This window comes from Adiantum capillus-veneris, chromosome 2 (genome assembly GCF_014529385.1).
Source record: "Adiantum capillus-veneris isolate H3 chromosome 2, ASM1452938v2, whole genome shotgun sequence".
In the NCBI taxonomy this organism is placed as follows: Eukaryota; Viridiplantae; Streptophyta; class Polypodiopsida; order Polypodiales; family Pteridaceae; genus Adiantum; species Adiantum capillus-veneris.
Window position 1 is genome coordinate 19,505,479 of NC_140932.1, and position 15,709 is coordinate 19,521,187.

The following is a 15,709-nucleotide window of genomic DNA, read 5'->3' on the forward strand; positions in this document are numbered from 1 at the left end:
AGAGGGAACCCTATGACCTTCAGGCCACAGGGTGCTTCTCATGAAAACATACATACTTGTTATGCTTTATGCTACGTAAATCAATATACTCTGCAAGCGGTTTGTTTAACAATTATTCTTGCAATCTTCTTGCAGGTATGGCTAATTTCAATCATGGTGATAGAGTGTGCATGTTTGTAGCGACACAAAAGGTTGCCATTGGGACTGTATTTGAAATAAATCCAAGTGCATATTGTTCTGGCATGCTTATTGGGGAAGGCAATGTATCGATGTCAGTTGATTTGTGTTTTGAAAAGAAAGCACTCATCCCTTTTCCAACAATGGATGCATTGACAGTGGGAGATGCTTTTCATAGTATTGTGAAATGGCGTAGTGGGTTGTTGCAACATATAAATGAGATGCAGTACAAAGGGGCTTCTATGCATGAGACTGACAAAGCAGAAGGAGCATTGGATGCACAATGTAATGGAATGAGCTACAGAGAGGTTTGGAAGGATAAGAGGGTTCAACTTTGGGATGAAATCAAAACACATGTAGTAGCCGGAGGGGTTGTCATGTACGTGTGTCCGTTTGACTCTGTAAACTTTGGTGAGCTAGGTGAAGATAACATTGGTATTGGTATCGAAACATCCTATGCAGATGAGGCTACTATTTCTGCAGAAGCTAGTGTATGCAGCATTAATCTAGTTTGTTGGCCTATCAAGAGAGTGACAACTATGGATGGAAAAGAATTGTTATGCTATGAGGATCTACAGGCTATGCATGCATTACAAGACACATGCATTGAATCAGCTTATTTGGTAGAGCCTATTTCCAAAAAAGCGAAAATATTGCTTTGTAAATAGGAAGCCAAAAATGTCAGTGAAAGCTTCTAAGAGATCCAATCAAGCATCTCTAGCATCTGTCCAGCTTGTTTCAACCATAGATTGTTGTTCCAAAAGGTGTTGTCAATATGCCAATCGAGATAAGGTCATGGCTATGCGCAATGAATTTTGGGGACAGAGTTTGCAAAATAGAACAAACTATGTGTATGATACAATGTTGACTGCATGGCGTGAGAACAAAACAACTACAAAGACATGCTATGTGTTTTCTTTTAATGGCAGTGAGGTTTGCAGTAGAGCTTGGTACGAAATTCATGGCATTCCAAAAACTTCATTTTATCGTTACCATGAACATTTTGAGAATGGGGTTAGACGCTCAGTACATGGTAATGATGGTGTCATGAGAAAAGGAAGAGACCATACAGAAATGGGAAGGGCATTGATGCGCTCTTTTGTTGATGAAAACTCGGAGAGAATGCCACATAAGATTAGAATCATGGAAGATGGTACTAGGGAAACTTTGCTTGCAATACCAAACACGTACAAGAAAGTAGACATTTTACATGATGTCAATAAAACACTTGACAGTATGAGTCTCGAGCCAATGTCTAGCACGACATTCAATAGGATTTGGAATACAGAGTTTGTTAATGTGACATTTTCAAAAACAAGTGAGTTCTCCAAATGTGTTGTGTGTAGTCGGATAAAGTCTCAACTAGAGTCAACAAAGGATGACGAGATGATTGCACGTTTGAAGGATGAACGTCGAATTCACATGTTGCAACAACAAAGTTGTAGAAATGTGTACTACACCTGGCTTAAGTTCTCCCAGTTGCAAAAGGATAAGTATTTATGCATTATACATGATAAAATGGATCAAAAAAAGACAGCAATACCTAGGTTGCGTGTGAACTCAAAAGATTATGCGAATGCATATCAATTGCAAGTATCATTAACAGGTATGATAACACATGGACATGGTCATGGAATGTATGGTCACTTCTCACTTAATGGTCTATGGCCTTCAAATCCCAATGCTACAATTGGTTCCCTTGCATTATGCTTGCAGAATCTGGAAAGAACAGAAAACCATGGACAAGGAGATTTATGCCATGACTGTATGCCACGCAACAATGTAACGTTATTCAATGCATTGAACTCAAGGAGAGCTCTAGACCTCCAAAACAAAATGAAGCAAGAGCGTGAGAGGAATGCATCAATAATGACACCACCGTTGGCCATCCAGGGATGTAATGAAGATATTGTACACATACAATCAACTTCCTCTCAATGTGTTGTGGATACCATATCCACTCCTGTATTTCAAAAATTGCCTGAGAATCTTTTGCTACTACAGCTAGATAATTGTGCAGGAGAGAATAAAAATCGATATTTGTTTACATACTTATCCTTGTTAGTAGCAAAAGGAGTTTTCAAAACCGTGCATTTGGGATTCTTAATGGTGGGCCATACACATGAGGACATAGATGCAATGTTTAGTAGGTTCTCAGAAAGATTGCGAATAGGAATGACATTCACTTTTCCACATCTGATGGAACATTTTCAAAAATGTGAAAGCTCAGCTCCAGCACCATTTTTGATGACACAAGTTACCGACTTTAAATCCTTTGTGCAAGGGTACATGTGTGACGGACAAGATGCTCTAGTCGGACACTCTAAGCCACTTCAATTTCGTTTCTATATGCAAGGTGAAGTCCCAGTAATGCAGTACAAAATTCATCCCAAATCACCCGATTATATGCCAAAGGAGTTGGGAATTGAGTTGTGGAAAAAAGATGACCAGGGAAAACCAAAATTACCAACAGGCTGTCCAGATGTGGTACCTATAGCAGACTATGTGAGAGATAGTCCGCTTGTTATTCAAGGGATTAAGTCATATCTTGAATTTTGGAAAAGATGTTCTCTATTAAAGGGAAAGGACCATGACTCCACAAAATACATGGAGCCTGTTATCACTTATTGGCAAAACATACTCAATGAGCTTGAACAACCAACCAATAAACACATTGGTGAATATACAACATTTTGGCCAAAGACTAAAGGGAGTCATAGAATGCAAGAGATAGAGGAAGACAGAGATGAGTTTCAAGGATATGAAGAATTGAATGATCACTATGTTGGTCCTCAAAGTGCAAGGCCAGAAGAGGCCTTTAGGCCTCAAATTGATGTAAGAAAAGGGGATCTTGTTCTTGTGAGACCCACAGATCCTGAATATCCGATATGGCTAGGAGTGGCAGAGTCAAACGTTGATGTAGACAAATCATCTCCTAACTACAAGAAAGTTTTGATTCAGTATTGGGCACCAAAACATCGAAAACGAAATCCCACAATACAAGAACAGTATGAGGATTGTTGGAAAAAGAGTTGGTGCTGCAATCTTGCCGACCCAAAGCGTCGGGAGTGTGTTGATACAATTGTATGGTCATGGACTCCAAGAGGTGGAAGAATTGCGGAAACAATCAAGATCCCATCAAATGTCATGGAGAAGGCACAGGCTAGCTTAATAGGAGAAATTGAATAGCATTTTATATCTTGCTCATTGTTTTATTTCCCTAGCTTATGTATGATTTTATGAAGTATTTTTAAACACCCACATAAAAATAAAAATTCTAAAAGGTGTTTCTTAACAACACCATTTTCTTGGGAATCTATCTCTTTTATGAAGTGTTTTGAAACACCCACATAAAAATAAAAATTTTAAAAGGTGTTTCTCAACACCACCATTTTCTTGAGAATCTATCTCTTTTATGAAGTGTTTTGAAACACCCACATAAAAATAAAAAGTTTAAAAGGTGTTTCTCAACACCACCATTTTCTTGAGAATCTATCTCTTTGTCACATTCCCAAATTAAATGAAATTTTTCCAAATTTAATGGGAAATAGGAATCCATAGGCGTTGAAATTAGTCCCAAAGTTGTGGGATTTTCCCATTTCATCTAAAATGGTGTTCAATGGTGAAGGGAAAAAATGGAGGGGCTCAATTGTTCACACATCACCATGTCCGTGTCAAAGTAAAATTCACAGTTATAAGTAGGTAAGGCAGTGCATCAATGTGTGGAACAGAAACTAGAAAAGGAATTTCTTCAAAAGAAAATTTTTAAAGAATTATTCGGACGGAATTTTTCCTTTTATACATTGCATTAGACTAGCATTTACGTGCTCACACAGTCACACGGTCACACACATTTTTTTTTAACTAAATATTTTGTATATTTTTATAATGAATTTATTAAAATAATAAAATATTAATAAATTTAAATTTATAACGGCTATATTATTAGACGTGAGTATATAAACAATTTGTTAGTTTATATAATGTGATCTTGTGTTTAATTATTTGTTTAGCTTATTATTATGGCTTGCTCTTTATTTTTCCTGGGTAAACAGCTTTCTTATCCTTTTTACAATGGTAAATCTATAATATCTGAATCATTTCTTTTAGAATTAATTTCTCCAATGCAATTTACAACTTTAGATGCAGTCATCAAAGTTGGTGATATTGAAATGAATTTGTCTCTTGAAAGGACGCTCAACAATTTGGGTGAATTCATTTATGTACTGGATGAACAGCTTTCACGTAAATACAAAGTCAACGTATCCCATCAAACACAATATGCAGGCTCACCTAGCACGACTCCCATTGCCATTGTAGATAGTCCGTCAGAGGTGCAATTTGCTCGAAAGGATTAATAGATCTATGCACCCCGCCTCAAGTTTTGCTCCCAAATAGCTTCAAAAAGGAGTACAAAACAAAAACTCATACAGGCCGAAAAGAAGGGCACATTAACAAAGCTTTTAATGCAAATACAACAAGTGGAACAAGTTACAGAGATTCCAAGGTCTTACAATAGTGATCTTGTTGTAGAATTTCCACCTACCATGGGAAAGTTGTACCATATGGATGCAATGGAGCATAAGTATGATCCTCATTTGTGGTGGAAGCCACAAACGTCCAATATAGTTTTTCCAGGTGTAGTGCATATTAGTCATTGCATAGGATCTCTCAAGTGCATGAATGAACAATGTGCCCACTTGGTTAATTATCATATTCCCAATACAAGTCATTTCAACAGGTACATACAAAAGGCAACTACACCCGGACAATATTGTAAGATTGGAGATAAGAGCCTTACATGCCACTTTTGTAAGGCAATTTCTTTCTGTATTGCAACATGTGATTGTGTAGTATACTATGTCTTGCCATCCGATAAGACCGCCACTAGAGTCATGATTTGTCGTTGCACACATAGACACGATGTGCGCAACGACACATCCAAAACACTAACGGGCAACACCAAGGTGATGGTGCAAAGGATTTTGATTGTTGACCCACACGCAGGAGCCAGGAAGGTTCAAATGTGTTTGGCAAAAGAAATTATAAGTACAACACTTCTTTGCAACAACACCAACGAAGGAACTTTAGGCGAGCAACAGCTATTTGCAATCGCTGAGGAGTTGGGGCCATTGGTGCAAGATAATTGATATGAGCATTTCCTAGATTCTTATTTTGATGCAAAATTATTTTTTCTCTAAACACTTTGAACATCGTTAGGTTTCGAAGGTCAGTATCTAGTTTACGAAGAGGACAAAGAATCTTTTGGCATTGATGCACTCCTAAAGCTGAAGCGAGACTGCACATATGACTTTTTCCGTGGAAGCCGGTTTCCTGGTCAAGGTACGGAGGAGGGGGAGAAATGTTATGTCTTCAAAATGTCCACAATTGGTCCAGCATCTGGTGTGGACTTAGTGAACCGAATGAGACAAGATCGGGATGGTGATCTTCGACGTGCGTGGATCCAGTTTGATCACACCAGACGTGTTAATGAATGGGTGACTATGGCCTGTCATGTCTATGATCCAGGTACATGGCGCACCTTAACAGCTTTGTGGGTTGTCTTTGACTCTTTCTCTAACTTTGTTTGCAGCATGCAGGACCTTTCGACTATTGCAACTTGTGAAATGAAACAGGAAGACATGGAAATGCAATGTTTGTTTTGGGAGTGCCTCAATAATGTAATGCTATCGTGTGGGTGTGATAGAGCTAATTTTTTTGGCTTCATGGAGGATGACGCTCAAACAAATTGGAAATGCAGTTTGAAATTGTTTTCAATGGTGGTGACAAGACCAATACAATGAGCGATCGAGAGTGTTCTTGTCTTTTCCATTGGAAGCAAAGCTTGAATCAACACACAATGAAGTATGTGGCACAAGCTTCTCAACACACACACAAAGAAATGTGTGAGAAGTGGAGGCAAGCACCAACAAAAGAGGCTGCAGCAATGGTGGCGTAACGGTCATTGCATAGACCGTAACATTCCATACATGGATTCATGGCTTAGTTGGTGGGAAATTCAAATTGCACATTGGGGTGGCATTATGACGTACGTAGAAAGTAGCTCTGATGGACCAAACACTCCACGCACAAACCTTGTGGAGAGCAAGCATGGCAGCTGGCTAGCAGGGGGGGGTTTTCGTAAACGCATTTCATTATATGATGCATGTACAACCGACCTTACAAATTCCATCTTACAGATCAGAAAGTGTTGTTGCCTCTTAGGTTGTCTACTTGCATGCCACACAATCTCGTTGCCCATCATCTGCCTGTTCGCTACCTGCATGGGGTCAACAACCACCAACACATCACTACCATGATTGCTCAACATTGTATCCTCATCCGAAAGTTCCCATTTTGCCCATTTTATGCATGGTAAATGTTTTCAAACAACAAGCTGTTAACAATAGATTGTTGGCAGGTTCACGATACAAATCCATGAGAGGTCTACTAAAGGCCTTCCCTTTGCATCTATCGTGGAGACTGGAGTCAATGAAGAGAGAGAGAGAGAGAGAGAGAGAGAGAGAGAGAGAGAGGGGGGGGGGGGGAGAGAGAGAGGGAGGAAAAAGATTCTCCTCTCAAGACGATTTTTCAAAAAAGACACCACCCCCCCCCCCCCCCCCCCCCCCCCCCCCCCCCCCTCTACTAGCTCAAATACAGGTTCTTGAACTAGTCTTTCTATTTTGGGTCTCTGGCTACCACTTTGCATCCCCATCCACCAATTTTCATAGTTAGAAGCTTGCTACCAAGTGAGAGCTACTAGGTCAAAAAATAGGTAGCTAGTGAGCTTGCTTCATGCTTCCAAGCCTCCTATGTATAAGGGCTCTCTCTCTCTCTCTCTCTCTCTCTCTCTCTCTCTCACACACACACACACACACACACACACAATTTTCCCTCAGGCAAGGCGAGAAGAGAAGCATGTTGTTGGGACAAGAGTAACCTTGCACATAGTCTAAGCTTTTCCTTTGATATCATAAAGTGGCTTTTCACAATCAAAAGAGTGGCTTTTCACAGATTATGTGACGCCCTCGTTCGGGGCGTCGGGGAAAAGGGGCCGCGTCGGCTCACCTGCGTTGCAAACAGGACCTGCAGGCAAGCAAACGCATACACAAGAACGTAACTTGAAAACTGAACGCAAAAGAGACACGAGATTGAGGGACGCGAACGAATGATCAATATTGCAAGAAAGTGCCGAATACAAGGGACGCGAAGAATCACATGAAAACGGAGCTCGCAAGTTGGGGGAAGTGGCACATACTTTCCTTATAGATTAAAAACTTAGACCAATGGGAGCACACAGCCTATGCTTGTAGGCGTGGGTGGGCCTCATCAAACGGTGAAGGGAAATGGGATCAACGGTGAGGGCCATGTCAAAGCAAAATCGAGAATTATAAGTTAGGTAAGGCGGCGCGTCTGAGTCTGGAACAGAAACTAGAAAAGGAAGAAATCGATAGAAGTCGAGAAAGCGTGTGGAAAATGAGGCAAGCTCTGTAATTGGCGCCTTCTTTGCGCGCTGGCAAGACACCCTTATTTACACTGCGAGCTGCTCCAGCTCTCGCCACAGCCAACCGTTTCCTATATCGTTGCCGTGCGTGCGTGCGGACGCCGGCGCAATAGAAAAAGACCCACTTCCAGCGGGCGCAATTTAATCAACCCAATTAGCGCAACTAATCACCTGATTAACGCAGAGACAAAACGCAGGTGCAGGCATAGCTGATAGCCGACAGACAAATCATTCCTCATCTCGAAGACACAGAGCGCCGCATCATTTCGAGGCTACATTGAAAGCGCAGCTCGAGAAGAGGAAACGGGTATGTTTTTATCACTCCTTTTTTTTTTCGTTCAAAATGAATTGTCGGATACAGTAGATAGCGTGTTCCCTAGGTACCTTCATTGCATGTGTGTGCCCCGCTTATATCAAATCAAACTATCCGCCTTCCCTTTATGGTGCATCAAAGTGCAGTCCCAGGATTGTAACTCTGCAAGATTATCGGTCCCAACTCAAGCCTTCTGCTTCCAACCCAAATCCTAACTGTGAAGAAAAGAGAGAGAAAATTATTCTTGTGGGTGATTATTAAACATTCTGATTTTTTTACATCTAAGGGCTTTCTTTCGCTGCTCCTCCTTACCTTTTGGTGCCCACAAGGTAAGCTCATTTTTCCCCGTCTCTTTTGTGGATACGTGTTCCTGTAAAGGTTTCAATCCTAATCCTAATCAAGCAAAAAAGGGAAAATCATAGGAATGCGGGTGTTTTATCAAATCAAATATTCTGAATCTTTCTCCTGTTCTGAACTTTCAAGGTTCTTTTCTGTTCTTTGTGGCCTTCTCCTATCGCCCATAAGGTAGGCTCATTTTTTCCTGTCTTTTGTTGGATGTGTAAAGGTAGCTTCTGCCTCTCCATTTGCAAATGAAGGTACCTTTCTTGCTGGCCTGGCTATCGGGGTTGGCACCTTACCGGCTCAAGAGCGACGGTTTTTTCGAAGAGCTACCGAAGAAAGCTGCTGATTCCGGTCCACTCCTTCCTCCTCTTGAGGTTTGTCCTTCAGAGGTATGTTACTTGCATTCTTAATCACTAGTTTAGTTTGTTATTGCATTCTCTCAACCATTTTTAGTGGCCATAAATACTGTTTTCTACAATCCAGCCTCTGCGTTTTCTAAACAGGTTTCAAAGACCAAATCATTTGTATCGGATACGCTTACTTTTGAAGGCGGGCTCACCTTGTTGAAGGTACTACATACTTTCATAAAGGTATCTATTTTGATTTTGATTGTTCTGATCACCTATTTATAGGAATCCGTATTATGCTGGTTTGTAGGGTCGAGTGCATGCTGGAGACCTAACCAATTTGGAGAGTATTGGTGGGAACTTTGAAGGTGTGTGTGTGTGTGTGTGTGTGTGTGTGTGTGTGTGTGTGTGTGTGAGAGAGAGAGAGAGAGAGAGAGAGAGAGAGAGAGAGAGGGAGAGGGGCGGGGCGGTCTTTGGGTGTGTTTGTGTGGGTGTGGGCGTCAGGACAGTTGTGTGGACTTGGGTTGTGTTCCCTTGTATGTGAGCGCACACGCATGTTGGGATATGTGAGCGGTGCATCTCGTGGTCTAGGGAGTTGTAAAATTGTTTGCTTTGAAGCATGCCTGATAACTAGGGGGCAGCGGTTGCCCTCTGTGTTTCGTTCACCTATCTCAGTTGCAGCAGTTGATGGACTCTAGCTTTTGTGCTTGGCTTTGCATGGGGTGAGGTCTACGAGCATTTCTAGCTTTGGGGGTGTTGTTATTTCTAGTTTTGAAGTGTGTTGTGGCAACCACACCTGATCCAATGTCGTCGTGTGCAATGTTTTGCCACCGACCTCGAGGTAGTTTATATGGTGGCCTCTCTCTTTCGTTGGCAAACTCTGCAGCAGCCACCTGGAGCAAGTGGCCTGGCCTATTTCAAGTGGTCTAGACTGTTACAAGTGCTTCTCCGTGTGTTTGAGATCAGTGCGCTTTGGTTTCCCTCTACCTTGTTTGACATCTTATACATGGTTCCTCACACTCATCCTCTCATGTACAGCCTGGTTGACCTTATGGATTGCTAATGGGCCTATCTGGTCCTTTGTTGTTACCAATATTGCTACTTGCTCAGTGGTTTCGAAGCGCCGATCTTAAGTCCTTTCTCTCTACTTTTGTAGGTGGCCAGAGCTCCTTTCACTCTTTAGGAGAGTCCCTCCCCCCCCCCACCAATGGCCCTTTTTCAGTTTATAGCCTCTTGCTCGGTTGTAACAATATTTGGCTTTAAAAAAAGCCCTTAGTGAAGAAGTGAGTTATACATTTGAACGTTTAATTAGTTTTTACACTTAGTGGACCTACCTTTGCATGTGAAGGTTTGAAGTTTATTTGCTTTTATAGTGCAAAGGACCCTTCAAACAGTTAATGTCCCATTTGAGTTTCTCTTGTTTTAGAATGTCTGCGTGAGTTGTTAACAGTTTTTTATTCTATGGCCTTTGGGCATGCTCATCAGACTAACCAGTCAAAGATGGCCCTGCCCTTGCCTCGGTTATGCTTTACTGGGCTTAATACACATTTGCTCATCATGGCCTACGTGTCCAGCTGCAAGACCGCTTTTGCTTTTTACTGCCCTGGGGCAGGCTTGTTTTGAGCATCACCAAGGGGTTTTGAGTAATAGACATTCCAGCTCTCTTCCGTGCACGCATGCGTGCGCGCGCACACGCACACGCACACGCACGTACACACACACACACACACACACACACACACACACACACACAGAGAGAGAGAGAGAGAGAGAGAGAGAGAGAGAGAGAGAGAGAGAGAGTTCTTTGTAAATTCAGCTGGTTTAAGATTATCGAAGTGTGCGGTTGAGCTTGTAAATACATTGCGTCGGGAGATTCAGGATGGGCAATTGTCTTTTCGAGGAAAGAGAGTGCTCGAGGTGTGCCCTCTAAACTTAGCCACTGTTTTTTTGTGCCATACTAGTGGATGTCATGGCTGAATGATTATCTTCATGTGGTATTCTTTGGACAGCTTGGATGTGGTCATGGTCTGCCCGGTATTTTTGCATGTTTGAAGGTTAGTTGTGGAGTTATTTAAGAAGTAACAAGCTTATCAAGCTTCTGGCCTTCGTTGAACGCATGGATATGGCTATGTGCGGGTTTGCCTTTGGTTGGTTGCATAACCTTTGGATTTCTAATGGCTCAGGGGGCAGCTGAGGTTCACTTCCAAGACCTTAGTGCAGAGGTGTTGAGAAGTATAACAATTCCCAATGTGATTGCCAACTTAGAACATGCGCATTCTCAGCATGCTCATCTAAGTGATGGTGGACAAGTGATGACCAGAACAAGCCAACAATTAAGACCAGAGCTTCATTATTATGCTGGAGACTGGTCAGGCATGGAGAGTGTCCTTTCCTTAGTAAGACAGGATGATACCGATTCTGTATGCAGTCGCGACCACAGCGGCTGTGCCGGCAAGTCATTCACAGAAAAGGGCAGACAAATCGATAACGACCGAGAGATCCATACACAGAGCTGTGGCCTCAAAGGGCCCAAGCGCATGCCTTCGAGTAGCCGTGCCTGGGAGCGAGGCAACTCATCCGGAAGCCTTGAAGGTGGCTATGATATCATTTTGATGTCAGAGACTGTCTACGCTGCCCTATCGTTACGGAAGTTGTATAGTTTAGTCATGAAGGTAGGGCGGATTTGCTCTGTTTTAGTCAAGTCTTATCTCTGCCAAGATGCCTCTCTTTCCTGTGGGTGCAGTTGATTTTCTTTCCTTCTTGCAGTGTCTTCGGTCGCCGTATGGGGTGATGTATGTGGCTGGGAAGAAACATTATTACGGGTCTGGTGGAGGGACTCGGCAGTTTAAAATCCTAGCAGATGTGGATGGTATGCTACTATATAAGGTTGTCTGCGTCTTTTTGCAGCTATAGTTGCTTCTTTAACAACTGCCATGATGCAGGTCTTCTGGGTGCGCACCTCATTGCTGACTTTACTGATGCATCATTCAACACTAAAGAAGTGTGGAAGTACTTCCACTAATATTTTCTAGTGGATTTCCAATGTAAGCCGGCACTTGGCCCCATTTGAGACCCATTTTGCATTTCCTTGTGCATTTATTTTTCCCCATGTCTGGGTGAATCGGTTGAGGAATTTGTACGCACTCAAATTACCCAAAGCAGCCAGAGCTATTGAGGTTCACAGGTGGAATAAAAAAAATTAGGTCTGGTTGTAAACCCTTCACATAGGGTGGGCTCTATGTAATTGAAACTCCAGCTTCACCAAAATTGAGGTATCTCATGCTTTTGTGTACTCCACACTGAGATTGATGAAAGCCTTGTTCAGAGCTCTTTCTTATGGTTGAGATTTTGTCATGACATCTCTCTGTATGCAGCTCTAAAATTTCTAGAGGATGTGCGGTGATGTCTACTCATGAGGCTGAATGGTGAGCTGCCATCTCAGGGATATCAGAACCCCACCACAGCCAGCATCCCGTTAGGCCCTTTTGGAGTGGAAAGGTTGCCCTTGTATTTCAACTCTTTGCAGCATCCTACTTATCATCTTGACAAATGCTAGCTGTTGAGAGTAGAACATCTTCCTTCCTATATATTTTTGAGGAAAGAGCGCTTCTCTCGCAACCATGGAAAACTGGTTTGTCACTGTCTGTGTTGCCCCTAGATTTGAAAAATTGGCATCCACAGAAGCAAATTTGCAGAGGTGAGTTTGAGCTCTAGAGACTAGGCACAGCAATTTCTTATCGGTCCTAGTCACACTCCTCACCTTTTGTGCAACAGATCTCCCTGTCTCATGCTTTGGTGTTAAACAACACCTGGCTATTTTGGTGCACTGGGCAGTGAAATATCCTTTCCTCCCCCTCCTTTTAGCGGCCCATTTTCCTTCCCGTGTGCCTCGGTGCTCTCTTTTTCACCACTTGGTTGGCCTTGGTTTCCAATCCTCATCTCACTGTGTCTCTAAATGGCAAGGGTGGATCTATGGTTGAGGTTAGGTGCTGCAAATCGTTATCAGTCTTAATCCGACTGTTACGATTACTTGTGATCTACGGCACCCAATCTCTACTCTTGAACCTTATGGATGCCTTCCGTTCAAAATAGTGACAAAGCTCCTTTCCGACTCATTTCCTTCCCATTCTTTATGGTGGTTGGGGTTTTCCTCCTTTGGGATCTCACCATGTAGAGCTCTGATTTGTTTCCTTCCTGTCCTTTATGGTGGTTGGGGTTTTCTCGGTGTAGCTCTTTAGGCCTTTTTTAAAGTATTAAAGGCAGATTATATTCCTACAATTGCTAGATGGCATGGAGTAGATCACAGATCTATGTTTTGGGTTAGGCGTCGGGATATTTGGGTATATCAATCCTCAAAGCACATTGTACTAACCCAAAAGAACTAGGCCACCCCTCCTTTATCCCCTCCTCAGTCTTACCCTCGATCCAACTGGAAACATAAGTCCCTTTAAAGTGGTGAGGTAGGTGTTCCTTGTTCTTTTGCTTTGAAGTGTTTGATGCACCATTTTTTTAGCAGTGTGATCGAGACTATTCTTTTAGGGTAGGCACCATGAGGTTTTTTATAGGATTGTGCTTATGTTGTGTTGTAGGGGTTGTGTAAAGTACATATTTGAGATAATTGAGGAGGCATCATTTTCATGGGGTTAAGGAGCTGAGTATATTTTCTTGTAGATTAAAAACCTAGAAGAGGAGTATTAGAGCAATCCCTTTCTTGGTAATGCAGGTATATTTTCTTGTAGGTTCAAAATTGTCAAGAGGGGTATTAGAGCGATCCCTTTTTTGGGTAATGAAAAATACCAACGGTCTTGCTCAAGGTTGGTTGAAATCAACACATTTGAAGTGAAAATAAAACCCTCAAATAGAGCTTCTCGGAAGCAACTTTGGCCGCTATATGATGGGCTATAGCTCTTATATGCTGAAAAAGATGTGTGTGGACCGCTACTTGGTGCATCCCTCACACACCATAAAAAATATTGCAAAACATCGTTGTTCCCTTGTGGTCATATCATAGTAAAGCTTAATCCAATGGTCTAGATTTTATCCCAAGAGTTCTAGAAGACTTCTAAGATCTTACATTGGCCAAAAACTACCTGCCATAAGATATGAAAGCCAGAAGGAGTTATGCTTCATAGAAAATCTCAAGGCATGTCATATGCTTCACAAAATATGCAAAGGTGGTTTCAATAGAGATGAGTACACATCAAGCTTCATGAATGGAGTAGGTGGAATTATTGGTGTGTGGAGAGTCTTGAGATTGTACAATGCTCTCCATTGTTATATGTGTCCCATGTCTAGAATATGGATTTCAAGCTCAATGAGCAAGCATTATGTTGAGGCTTTTGTGCCAAGGCATTATGGTACCCATGGGTTCAACTGTTTCTCGTGTTCCACTCTAATTTTAACCATCTCTGTACTATCAACCAAGATCTTTTGTTGAAGTACTGCTTCCCCAAAATTCTCAAAATTGGGGGCCACTTTCTCCCATCATCCTAGAGCTCTGTCCTGTCGAGCATTTGCCCTATCGAGCATTTGCATGGCTCTAGGGACTAGTCTTGCAAATCAAGGTATCACATGGAGTATTTTTAGGGGCTATGGAGGCTTGATGAAGCTCTTTGGCCCCTCCAGCTCTTCAATATTTCTAGCGAAGGTGTAATATTTCTATTGCTTTGTGATGCACACAGCAAAGCAATTAGAACATTCTGTTACATTGCATGAGTTCCCTATAAAGAGTCTAGTGGGATGCGGCTCTCATGTAGGCCACTGTGTATAATCACTTGTATGTTTTACTCGTTAGCTACCTCCTCTTACCATTTTACTAGACCTTGAGCTAAAGATCTTGTTATGCGTTTCATCTCACTCCTATGTTTAGTGCTATAGGTACCATCAATTGTCCATGGTGCTCTGCTTGGTCTTTCATTTAGTGTGTTGAATTTTGAAAATACGCCAAAATTCAAGAAAGGGGAGGAGGATGTAGATAGTGGAAACCAATTCTCTAGAAGCAACCAATACATAGAAAAATTCCCAATAGATCTAGTAGTTATCAATCAGTAATTATTCAGTCAAACAACCATGCATCAGCTACGAGCACCTATACATAGGACTTGGTACTTCCATTTTGGGTCGGTCTTTGGTCTTGAGAAGTGCTCTATTGTATTTGTAAGTCTTTTGAACTCCTGTACCATCTTGTAACGGAACACTTAGTGCAAGATCCATTGTACTTTGGCTCAGTAGTCTAAATATCTCAGTTCCAATTGTCTCAGAATTCATCATCTGATTCTATTCTTTCACTTCATTCTAATTTTCTGTCTAGTTTTTTCGGTTAGTTATGTGAAGCCTGATTTTGTTCATGCTATCTGATATAGTATTTGAGATTTGGCTCTAAAGTTATAACATGGAACTATGTCAAATGACTAGCTCATTCCAAGTGTTATTGGTGGTGGAGAAGAGGGACATGCATCTTGTCTTCTTTGTTCTTAGCCATTGTTAAGTTTCTTGGCCTTGCTGTATTGCATTCCTTTGAGATAAGCAACCTCCTTTGTCACATTCAGCCTTCATTATAAGTCATTATCCTTTTGTCACCTTACCATCAAACCAACTCACCTCAACTTGAGGAGAGCCAATGCATTTGAATTCATTTCACAATTTGCACAAGTAGAGCATATGTTTCATGCAATGTCCAACCTCTTGACTTAGGTTAACTAGACAAATGTCTCTCATTATCTATATAGTAGCACATTCAAAATGGTCTCAACAAATAGATCCTAAAAATTAGCCAAAGTCATTCTCAAGTTTACCTCCGTAAGATGCCTTGCCATGGCTAGATCACTGCGTTAATGTTGCAAGCTATATCATCACCCACTTGACAACAAAAGAGGGATGGAAGCTAGACATTATCAGAAGGTGTAGCCGCAACATGGATTCATAGGCTTTTCATCCTCGAGACCAAACCCATGTAGCAAAAAGGATTAGTTATAGGCTTGCAATTGTCAACATCATAAAAAGCAATTCTCAATATACTTTTTTTGA

The 15,709-nt window shown here is 41.7% G+C and overlaps 1 protein-coding gene across 1 annotated transcript; it reads left to right on the forward strand.

Annotated features, from left to right (window-relative positions):
• Positions 1 to 7,856: 7,856 nt before the first annotated feature.
• LOC147462462 (uncharacterized) lies at positions 7,857 to 14,945 on the forward strand (the record flags this gene model as incomplete). The annotated part of the gene is made up of 10 exons (XM_086493637.1): positions 7,857 to 7,988; positions 8,560 to 8,590; positions 8,661 to 8,725; positions 8,840 to 8,905; positions 8,994 to 9,051; positions 10,500 to 10,600; positions 10,693 to 10,737; positions 10,867 to 11,355; positions 11,450 to 11,552; positions 11,626 to 14,945. Coding segments are annotated over 10 exons (1,170 nt in total), but the record flags the coding sequence as incomplete, so codon positions are not given.
• Between the last annotated feature and the right edge of the window lie 764 nt (positions 14,946 to 15,709).